This window comes from Phyllobates terribilis, unplaced genomic scaffold, assembly GCF_046119375.1.
Source record: "Phyllobates terribilis strain yellow unplaced genomic scaffold, ASM4611937v1 Scaffold_3__8_contigs__length_932513732, whole genome shotgun sequence".
Classification (NCBI taxonomy): Eukaryota; Metazoa; Chordata; class Amphibia; order Anura; family Dendrobatidae; genus Phyllobates; species Phyllobates terribilis.
The window spans coordinates 520,682,662-520,694,907 of NW_027362763.1; the positions used below are offsets into that span (position 1 = coordinate 520,682,662).

At 44.1% G+C, this 12,246-nt stretch overlaps 1 protein-coding gene across 3 annotated transcripts in view; it reads right to left on the reverse strand.

Moving 5' to 3' along the window:
- Positions 1-1,420: 1,420 nt before the first annotated feature.
- Positions 1,421-12,246, reverse strand: part of MED23 (mediator complex subunit 23) — a 111,691-nt gene continuing 100,865 nt past the window's right edge. For all 3 annotated transcript variants that reach the window (XM_073671255.1, XM_073671253.1, XM_073671254.1), the window contains one exon: positions 1,421-4,900. In XM_073671255.1, coding sequence (XP_073527356.1) covers positions 4,727-4,900 — 174 coding nt within the window. In that variant the 3' untranslated portion in view covers positions 1,421-4,726. The remainder of the gene's footprint in view (positions 4,901-12,246) is intronic.

Sequence of the window (12,246 nt, forward strand, 5' to 3'; positions counted from 1 at the left end):
GCCAAGATAGAGAACGCAAGTGATTCACACTGGTTTCCTCTCTCATGAAGGCAGCTATATCACATACATGCTCGATCACTGACTAAACGCATGCAGCCAGTGTCTTGTACATGGTGCCCATAGATCAGGCAACAGCACGTATTCATAGTCATGCTCGCTTAATGAATTAGGTGGATCTTACAACTGCTCTGCGCTAGAATTGTTAGTGATTGGAGCACATGTCTGGTGTAATTTGCACTACAGTGGGGTAAATTTTGATGAATTTGTCATGCAAGCTTTTTCACAATTTGTCTTGACCCAGCTATGCCTACTTTGTGGAAGCTGGCCCGGACTGGCATAACATCACCAAAAGTTGCAAAAAAATGTTATGCTAGAAATGGCAGACACTTCGATGAATTGGGCCCCATATGCCTCACAATGAAATAGTGTTTTGTAATATTGTACAAATATTTTAACAATGTTGATAAGATGTCTGCATGGGCAAACACATGGCAGATGAGGTTTAATGTTGATAAATGTAGGATTAATGCACCTAGGACAGAGTAATCCCATTAAATGGGAGTATACTCAGGACTACAGAACAGGAGAAGGACTTGGGTATTCTGGTTACAAGAAAGCTGAGCAGCAGTACTCAATGTCAAGCAGCAGCAGCAAAAGCAAACAACATTTTAGGGTGTATAAAAAGAGGCCACATCTAGAATATGGGATCCAGTTTTGAGCTCCACAGGATATTCAGAAGCTAGACTCAGTTCAAAGGCAGCAACCAAATTATTATAAGGTATGGAAGGCCTCTCATATGATGATTCATTGGAAAAGTTGGGCTGGTTTAGCTTGGATATAAAGCATATGACTTCTTCCTTCCAAAGACCATATAAAGGACCACAGGTGGAAGGGTTCTTTACAGTTAGAGCAGTCAAGACTGTAGAATGCCCTACCACAAGAGGTAGTAAGGGCAGACAAGGGCTTGACGCTTTCCTCAGCAGAAATGGCATTGTGGTTATGGATAATCTAGTGACAGAACATGTATAATTGGCGGAGAAAGGTGGAACTTGATCGACTGAAGTCTTTTTTCAACCTATATAACTATGTAATCCAATTAATGATTACACAAACTGTAAAAACCCCAATATTTCCCAAGGTTGACAGTTTGCGGCAATTACTCCCAGACTAGACAGACAATCTTCTGTGACTTTAATACTTGAGCAGCACAAACCTCTTTTGAATGCATTGTGAGTGAAACAGCCGGGATTTCAAACTGATACTTCATTGCTTTAATTAGGAAAGATGCACAAGGTGTATAGCTTAAAGAAGGCTGAAAGATTGTTTCACTTACTTTTGTGTAATCTGGATTGACAGGATTCGAGCTTTTGGTGGTCCCTTGATGAATAGTGAAACAGTAAAAACCACAAGGCATATCTTCAGACTTTTATTATAAAAATAATTGCACATTTAAGCCCCTCAAACATACAAATAATTAAATATGACAAAGTGTTTGTTACAAAGAGGATATATATATAGAAATGGATACACTCATCTCGGAAAGGATTTTGGGCTCGATTCATTATTGCATTTGCACTTTTTTTGTGTCTAGTTTTTGGTATTTTTCACCTGTTTATTTGCGCCTTATGCTTGTTTTAATTTGCGCCCTTTTTGAAGTCTGTTTTATATGTTGTCACCTGTTTTTTTTCTCTATGTTAGTCATCGTGGGCAGGGAAGGGCTTTCCAGATGTTATTGGCTTATTCAACAACTGCAACTTTTTAAGAGTCACTACATTTTTACAGAAATAAACCCCAGTCCTTCTGAATTTTTTTGTACAAGTTTTGCGTAATTTTAGCAGAACATTTAACTTTTTTTGCATCTTTAGCTCAAAAAGTCACAAAAATAAAGAGCATTTCATATTTTGACTAAAATTTGAGAATAATCATTTTGAAGGATATGGCACAAAAAACAGTGATGAATACCACAAAACCAAAAAAGAAGGGACTTAAAAAAAACACAAATGATGAACTGGACCCTTTGTATAATAAAGTAAACTGCGCTTCCATGTTCTTTTAGGAACGATCGCAAACCGCCTCAGGTGATCATCCTAAAACCCACAAAAGGTTTCCTTGTCTGACACAAGATGGTCAGTCATTCTAAATGCTTACAAATGACATTTTAATAAAAACAGTGGAGACCAATACAAAAAAATATAAATGACTATTACATGTGAGCGATCTTCATACGCCTTCGAAACCTTTCCAGTATGTTACTAATCTCATTTTAATGACCCCATAACCGCTTGTGTTTAATTGTTTGGTTTAATTGAATCATAAGATCTAAAATGAGTTAGAATCTGGTTAATGTAGCAACTCCTTCAGCGTGATGACTAGGAATGATCTGCTATTTCATCATCAATATGGTTTGGAAAATGCAGATTTACTGGAATTTATAAGTGTTCTTTGTTATAAATTAGAATTTTCAAACCTATAAAGCCCTCTGGTAAAAGTGAAGCTTTAAAGGGGTTGTCAACTTTATCTTGACAAATGAACTGGGGACACAATTTTGTGGCTCTTACTAAATATTAAAAGGTTTCTCCTCCTCCTGTTACTCTTGCCTTCCTCTCAGACAGCACAGCTCTCCTGTTCACAAAATAGCTGCTGACAGAACAGCAACCTGTCCAATCGAAGAAAAGAACTTTCCAATCTGAAGTGGTTTTCACCTGCAGGAGGCTTATGGACCGGCTGTTCACATGCCCTTCCATCAACAGTCATTTTGAGAACAGGGGTCCTATGCAGTCTGTAAAGAAGGCTGGAGTAACAAGTCCAGGAGGAGAATCTGTAATACTTATATATTAAGTGCTTCAATATCAAGGCAACACATTTGTTAAAATAAAACGGCCAACCCAGGGGTCAGTGTATACTTGGAAAACCTGCTGACTGGTTCTCTTAAAGAATAATCCAGTTCAAAATACTTTTGACATTTCATAGTAACACAGCAGAAGTTTTGATCAGTTGGGAGTCTCAGGGCAAAGACCATCACTGATCAGAGACTCGATTAGTTACAATCACAGCCCAAGGCGCACAGCTGAGGGATTCTGGCACTTCATTTTAACCATCGGTAGAGGCATTAGCACCAGGCCCATCCCCTCGGATCCAAACGTCTGATACGTCACTATGAATTTACATTTTCACCTTCCTTAACGTTTCTGTTTGGAGCCAATTTTAATACAAAGTTGAGAATTAGATTACAAGCAGAGTCCCAACAGGATGCAACAATTGGAATCAATCTTCTTAGGGAATTTTGGAAAATTGATAACCGGAGATAACTCATTTTAGGATTAAACATTGTATTGAACTATAAGCAATCCCCTTGTATAAAGCTGTAGGAAACAGGATATTTCATTTGATTCTTAAAATCAAAGAGATTTTAGACTCAATCATGTACTATATACGAGGGGACATTTAAAAAAGGAATTTTTCACCATGAAATGTTGTCCAATATTCTGCTCTCATGTGATAGTGTGTGTTTTCTGAGAGCAGATTTGGGATACTATATCATTTACTCATTTAAGTCCTTGGCTCAGAGGTCTAGAAGGCAGATCTATTCAGTGACTGGCAGCCTTACTTGTATGAGCATGCATAAATTACTGCTGGTCAATGAATAGAGCCGCCTAGTTGATCTCTAAGCCAAGAATGAGACTCCTTGGAAACACTTATATGCAACATAGTAGATGGAATCTGTTCAGCTCCTGCACTATTAACATGATGCTGGCAGATGACACTCTTAATTCAACATGAAAAATTCCCTTTACGAGTCAGATACAGAACATGGTTACAAATGCAATAAAATATTCATTTTTTTTTTCTTCAAACAACTTGGTATCACTGAGAAATCCAGGAACCAGTGTACCAGACATCGTCATTTGGTAACCTTATTGGTACAGTAAAATCATAACGTTTCAGCCGCTTAGGGCCTTTAATGCATATCTCTCTTTATGGCTTGAGAAGGCTCGGTGCAGTTGAAACATTGTGATTTTTCTGTACCCATAAAGTTAGCAGAGGAGGAAATCTGGTGACCTGGTTCCCGGATTTCTCTGTGGTGCACGGGACTCATCTATTGCAAGTATAACTTGGTATCACCAACATCAAGCAACAGGGTATAATATATAAAAACACTTATGAGTTCCTACAAAAGCACTGCAGAATAGACTGCAAACAGCTGTGTGAAGCCAGCAGAATTGTTGAACCATAAAAATGGCCTCCAAATGCCAATACTCAAATCCATAGCTATTAAGATGGACTATATGCTCATAACTGATCTTAGAAAATGAGACAGCTCAAATGATGACTATCCATCCTACGATCAGAAGTTTCGGGAGCCAAGGATCGAATCCAAGGGTTAGAAACCAAGTATTTTAGGATTGCAACAATGTCTGTCCGCAAACTGTATGTTATCATTGCCTGTTTCAGGTTATGCCCAATAAGAATTTCTATCTTCTGTTAAAAAAAAAAAAAAGAAGTTCTCTCATAGAAAAAAAAAAAAAAAAAAAAAAAAAAGTCTCCTCAACTGTTTTGTTGATTAGGTTAAAAATGTAAAAAACAAGGTTACTACTGGGCTATAAGCTTCAAAATATACAAAAAGTTTATCAGTCCAGGAACGGTCAAGGTTTGTTCAAGGCAAGAAACCATATCCAGCTCCCTCACAGTGTCTACTTAATTTAGGTGCGACATCAGATAGCAGCTCTCATTGCGTGACAGGCAGGGTGACATTTACAGGCACCTGGTTAGCCTGGGGGGCAGGAGATCCACTGTTAATTGGAGGTGGAGGTGCAGTAGCCGGCTCCTGTTTGCTAATGTGAGTGATGAAACGCAAACGTAACTTTAAAGCTGGTCGCAGATTGAAGATGATCTTTTCAACCTAAAAAAAATAAAATAAATAAATTACAGGACTGACAGCAAGTCAAATATGTAACTAATAAATGACTTAAAAGGGAACATATTCTTTTTTTACCCCCTTCCTATTTTCCTGACCATGCCACAGCATATGTACTTTATTGAATGCTCATGAGGTTCTGCACTCGTCTAATAAGAAGTAGTAATGCTTGAAAGAGGGTTAGCGACTGAGGACACAACTTCTAATCTTAATTAGCCAGACTTCTAGATTTGTTAAGCCAGGAGAAATACACTATTGTACACAGTGTGTGTGTTAAGTTTAGAATTTGTGTTTCTTTGGTGTGTCAAGGACTAGTATTTGTATAAACCTGAATGTTGACTTCTCTTGGTCTATGAACAATGAATGTTTACTAAACATGCTGATTGGCCATTGTATGGACCCTGTGGCTTGTTGACTCAGACCAGAGGAGTACAAGTTATGCGGATTGATTGGATGCTCAAACAGTGAGACATGAGCCCTGCACCTTTCCCCCTGACATGTGAATGAAAACCTTAGCCACAGATGTACATATAAAGAGGGATTTCTATCATGCTGGAAAGAGATCAGAGAAACTCTTCAGGACAGTAGTTTGGTTGCATGGCTCCATCCAGAGAGAGACAGATTTGGATTCTACAGGATTCCAGCCTAAGGGTACACAGCCCTGGCTGGAAGGATACAGATCTTGCTTGTATCTCAATGGACTGTCAGATTCCTAAAGCATGCCGCTACCTCCTCTCTGTGAGTGCCAAAAGCAGGGAAGGGGGGCCACTGGTTGAGGTAGTTGGCCCTGGAAGTCCCAAAGTCGCAGTTGATCTATTTCTCGGCAGTCCAGCGGAAGGGTGAGACTGTGTAATTTTGCACCATCTTGGGTATTTGCTGGGACTGTTCTATAGGTTTGTCTGTTTGGTGGTTCAATAAATATTGGCACACTTTTATCCTCACTCTGTTTTTCTTTTTATATATATATATATATATATATATATATATATATATATATATATATATATATATATATATATATATATATATATATATATATATATATATATATATATATATATATATATATATATATATATATATATATATATATATATATATTTATTTATATTTCTCACTACTCACTAGCATCTCACTACTCGGGATGTTCGACGAGCACCGAGCATTTCCGGGTTACTCGGGCGGGAGCTCGGGTCTCCACCCTGCATGTTTGGCGCTCTTTACAGACCCAATGAACATGCAGGGATTGCCAGCCAGCCACTGTAATGCCGCAGCCTTGTTGTTTGTGGGCATTACAGTGATTGGCTGACCGCACAGCGGCACCTCCAGTATTTAAAACCGGGCCCCGCCATCTTGGACACAGTCGCTCCGGATCAGACAGTGTAGGGTCAGTGCTGCTGAGCTAGGGAGAGATTTATACTGCGAAATAGTTAGTGTAGGGTCTCTAAAGCCTGCCAAATCAAACAAACAGTCCTTCTCAGGACTAATATCCATCCCAGATATCAGGCAGGCAGGCAGGCTGTATAGGAGATGCAGTGGTTATACCAGCAAACGCTGCATTACAGTCCTGTGTGCTCCTGTTGGTCAAATTGCTAGACTTATCCCCCGGTCTCAGGGGCCAGGAAAAATTATTTTTTTTTTTCATCTAAATCCTGTATTTTTTTTTTTCCTCAGTCAGACTGTCCAAATACACGTCTTACTAACATTTTGCCCCCCCCCCCCAAAAAAATGAGTGCGTCTGTGACTGTTCAGACACAAATATATCTGTTTGAAAGATTCTGGTGTTGGCCAGAGAAATAGAACTGTGGTTTTCCTCTTCCACGGTTCTAATCTCCTTATTATCCTTTTTCCATTGATAGTGCAAGTGTAAGCTATTTTACTTCCTTTACAATGGGCAAGGCGCTTGGCAAGGGACGTTCTAGTGATGGTGCGTGTAGAGGACGGGGCCGTGGCCAAGGTGAAAATGTGCCACAACCAACAGCCACATCTTCTCGCTCCCACTTCTTGACCGAATTACTAGGGAACCACACTACAATACCAGTATTGCGAACTGATCAGTGTGAACATGTTATTAATTGGATAGCAGATAATACTTCCAGTTACCTGGGCACCACCACCTCCGGTCTGTCTTCCACACGGTCAAGTTTTAGTAGCCGTGAGTCTCGACCGCATACTCCTCCTCACCCTGATGCTCCTTCCTCTCACCATGCCGAGTGTCATCAGACAGCAAGTGATCCCATAGTTGGACACTCTGAAGAGCTGTTCACTGGTCCATTTCCATATTTGTGCCCCTCGCCTGCTCCGCTTGAAGTGGTGGAAGAGGAGATCCCTTGCAGCGATGCCCAAATATTTGAACAGCCACGGCCACAGGAAGTCGACGCTGGCAATTTATCACAAGAGGTGGACGATGACGAGACACAATTGCCACGAAGTGAGGAGGAAGATAGTGGTGCGCAAGTGGAAGAGGAGGAGGTGGTGGATGATCTAGTAACTGACCCAACGTGGCAGGAGGACACGCAGAGCGAGACCAGCAGCACACAGGGGGAGGGAGGCAGAGTACCCCAACAGGTAGGAAGCAGTGTGGTGGACGCACACAGAAGGCGGGCAACAGTTCCCCGTAACACCAACACGAGGGACGTTGCCAGTACAACCGGTAGGTCTTCCAGAGTCTGGAATTTTTTTAAATACTATGCTGATAACCCCAAAAAGGCCATTTGTACCACCTGCCAGGCCAGCATCAGCAGGGGTGACAAAACTACCAGCCTGACCACCACCAGCATGATCAGGCACATGGCAGCAAAGCACCTGACTTTGTGGGGCGAACCCCAGGGTCCACGACCAGTGTCAGAGGGTGTCACCACTGCTTCTTCCGCTGTTGTGCGTGCAATAGAACCCCCTGTTGTGCGTGCAAGGCAATCCCCTGAAAATACTGCATGCAAAGATGCCCCCTCCTCTCAGTCTTCACTTGTTATGGCAGTTTCTCAAAAAACAGCATCAACGTCCACGTCCCACCGCAGCGTTCAATTGTCCATATCCCAGAGCTTTGAACGAAAGCGCAAATTCGCAGCCAACGCCCCACGGGCCACAGTCCTAAATTCGCACATTTCACGACTGCTTGCGTTGGAAATGCTGCCTTTTAGGCTGGTGGAGACGGAATCCTTCCGCAACCTTATGGCGGTGGCCGTCCCTCGGTACACGGTCCCCAGCCGACACTATTTTGCCCGGTGTGCCATCCCCGCACTACACAAGCAAGTGTCCCAAAACATCTGCCGTGCCCTCAACAACGCAGGTACTGGGAGAGTCCACCTGACAACGGACAAGTGCTTGTAGCCAGGGACGGTACATCTCCCTGACGGCACACTGGGTAAACAAAGTGGAAGCCGGGACCCAGTCAGACCTTGGGACGGAACACATCCTCCTCACACCGAGGATTGCGGGCCCTATGTCAGTCAGTTGCCCCTACAGTGTACAGCTCCTGAACCTCATCCTCCTCCTCATGTTCAGCCTTCATCTCTGATATCACATCTTTTACAAGCTGGAAGCACTGCAGTACTGCCTCCACCAAGGGGCAACAGGCTGTGCTGAAACTCATAAGCTTAGGTGATAAACCTCACACTGCTTGTGAGTTGTGGACAGCTGTGAAAGAGCAGGCAGATCTGTGGCTGAGACCGCTGAACCTACATCCAGGCATGGTCGTGTGTGACAATGGCCGTAACCTGGTGGCGGCTCTGAGGTGAGGCGAGATCACACACGTACCATGTCTGGCTCATGTGCTTAACCTCGTGGTTCAGCGGTTTCTTAAATCGTACCCCGAGTTGCCAGATCTGTTCGTCAAAGTACGGCGCCTGTCAGCTCATTTTTGCAAGTCGGCTACAGCTTCCGCCGCCCTTGCTGTGTTGCAGCAGCGAATGCAGCTTCCGTCACACCGGCTGGTGTGTGATGTCCCCACACGTTGGAACTCTACCCTCCACATGTTGCAAAGAATTTGTGAGCAGAAGAGAGCAGTTGTGGAGTACCAGCTGCAACAAGGCCGTCGATATTCAGGTCAGACTCCACACATAAGACCTCAGAAGTGGACCTGGATGTCTGACATACGTACCATCCTGACAAACTTTGAGGAGTCCACCAAGATGGTGAGTGGCGATGACGCCATCATTAGCGTCAGCATCCCACTTGTCTGTCTTTTACAACGGTCTCTGCAGAGAATTAAAGAGGAGGCATTGCAGCCAGAGTATGATGAGATGGATCAAGAAGCCGTAATGGGCGATTACACACAGCCCAGCCTCATCTCATCCCAACGTGCATTGGAGGTCAATGAGGAAGAGGAAGAGAAGAGCATGGTCAGTCATCTTGGTGAGGACACGGAAGTCTTGCCCATTACCAGTGTGGCACCATGGCTGACTATGTTACGCTGCCTTAATGGTGACCCTCGCGTTGTCAAAATGTTGGGTGGCAGTCATTACTGGTTGGTGACACTTTTAGACCCCTGCTACAAGGAGAACTTTCACTCTTATTCCTTTAGGTGGAGAGGTCTACAAAAATGGGGCAGTACCAGAAAGCCCTTGCTGCAGAACTGTTAAAAAAATTCCCATCTGAACACGCTAGCGGCAGAGGTCACAGTTCGTTGACCAACCAAGGCGTACAGGCGAGAGAGACGCAACTCCAATCCAGCAGAGGCAGGGGAACACCGTCAACGTTCTGGGACAGTTTTCTGAGACCCGCCCAGCTTACAGGCCCTGAGGCGCGGGGTACTCTCACAAGGAGTGGAAAGTTTCAAAAGATGGTGAGGGAGTACCTTGCCGACCGTACCAGCGTCCTCAGTGATTCCTCTGTGCCTTTTAATTATTGGGTATCCAAGCTGGACACTTGGAATGAACTTGCTCTGTACGCCTTGGAGGTCCTGGCCTGCCCTGCCGCTAGCGTGTTATCGGAGCGTGTTTTTAGTGCCGCTGGAGGAATTATAACTGATAAGCGCATTCGCCTGTCAACTGACAATGCTGACAAGCTGACCCTTATCAAAATGAACAAGGGCTGGATTGGGCCAGACTTCTCATCACCACCAAATGACAGCAGAGTAACAAAGTCAAATCCACTGTTATTTCGGGAGGTGTATTCCCATGCACCGCTTCACACCCACACATGGGTATACGCTTCCTCATTTCGGCTGTATTTTGCTCTTCTCCTTATCCTCAGCCTCCACCACCACTATACCACCAGGGTGACCGTGGTCCGTGTTGCCAGCATTGCAAGTTCCTCCGTTCTAATTTTTGACAGCTTTTGCTGGGAAGGCATAGGAAAAAACTAATAATAATGGGAATAATGTTTTTAATATGCTGTACTGCATGGCTCTTCCAAGGGGCATTAAAATCGTCTTGTTAAGCTACTGCGACCTCCACCACTTTTCCAAGGGGCATTGAAACAGTCTTGTTAAACCATTTTGAACTCCACAGCTCTTCCAAGGAGCATAGTAATGTTGTTAATTAACTCTAACCATGACTCTTCCAACGGGCATTGCATTTCCTCCTAATTTTAGTCAGCTTTTGCTTTTCAATGCATAGTCGAACACTAAGGGAGACCCACTCCCCAATAATGGGTAGAAGGTTATTAGTATGCTGTAATCCACGTCTGTTTCAAGGGCCATTGCAGTTCCTCATAATTTTTGGAAAGCCTTCCATTCACTGCTTAGGCCAACAGTGCACAGGAGACCCAGTTGCTATAAATGGAAAAAAAGGTTTAGTTAAGGCCCTCTGACCTCCATGTCACTTCCAAGCGGCATTGGAGTGCCTCGAAATTTTTGGTAGGCATTGCACTCACTATATGCCCTATAACTGTGCAGCCAAACCGCTCCTTTTGGTAGAGAAACATCCTACAAGACATGCGTGATTGACTGGCCTGATATTGATGTGAATGGTCCCTGTTCCTACTATTTCTCCTTTGCCACCACCTCATCCATCATTCATCACCTGAAGCTTTGTTTTAACGGGAGTCATAGAACTGGGATAGTAGCAGGAAAACATCCAGCAATCCTCGGAGGAGGTAGGATATGCACCAAAACGCTGACCACCTCAGGCCTAGCCGCTACTACATACATGCGCTTGCATTCCAAGGAACAGAAAGCTAAGGAGATGGATGGCCTCATGATCATGAATAATTTACTCGTTGTGTAGGAGGCTGACCACTGCTGCTGTCTACGTTTTGAACTTTGTGTTGAAGCCTGATTGACCCAGGACCCGCAATCCTCTATGTCTGGAGGACGTGTTGCATCCCAGTGTCCAACTGTGTCCCGGCTTCCACAATATTAACCCAGTGTGAAGGCGTGAGATGGACCATCCCTGGCCACATTCACTTGTCCACGCGTTTGTGGTTAGGCTGTCCTTGAAATAGGGGCGGCTGGGGACTGAGTATGGATACCAGGCCGCCGACGCAGTCATGACGTGGTGGCCAGATTCCGCCTCCACATGCCTAAAAGGCCCAATTTCAAGTGCAAGCAAGCTAGCAGTATGGTATTGCAGCCTGGGGGTGGGTGGGTGGCAGGTTGAACACTTACGCTTGCATTCCAAGAAAACAAAGCAGATGCCAACTTCTATCATCATCATGCTCCTCACCTTGGCACTCTCAACTCCCCTGATGGAGAAGCCAGGGCCCACCAGAGGAGTCTGGTTCTCTGGTGGGCTCGTCCAATGCTGCCCTAAAGCAGGCCGGGCTAAGAAGTGTGTGGGGGGTAAGTTGACAGGAGAAATAGGGGCGGCTGAGGACTGAGTATGGATACCAGGCCGCCGACGCAGCCATGACAGGGTGGCCAGATTCCACCTCCACATGCCTAAAAGGCCCAATTTCAAGTGCAAGCAAGCTAGCAGTATGGTATTGCAGCCTGGGGGTGGGTGGCAGGCTGCATACTTGCGCTTGCATTGCAAGGAATGGGGAGGTACAATTGAACACTGCCCTGGGACAAGGACTTGCACGGGGATAGTAGCAAATCTGCATCTTCTGATGCGGAAAGGATCACTTCTGATGGGCACACTTTTAGGCAGTGACCTGGGAGTCGGAGATGCTTCCAGGGGTCTTCCCCATGCTGTTCCCATGTCTTTTCAGCACTGAATGCATGTGTCACACAGCACATGGTCAAATAAGATTGTAAAATGTTAAAATGACATTTCCCAGTGAATGCATTTGTTATGGTTGAAAGCAATACAAAAGTGCAAAAACGCATAAAAAAAGCTACTTGTGAACATAGCCCAAGGTGTGGAGGAGTATTTTTGTTTTTTGTTATTTATTTTACCTTATACACAAGTCTTTACCCTGGAAAGGAAGTTCCTTAACATATTTCACAG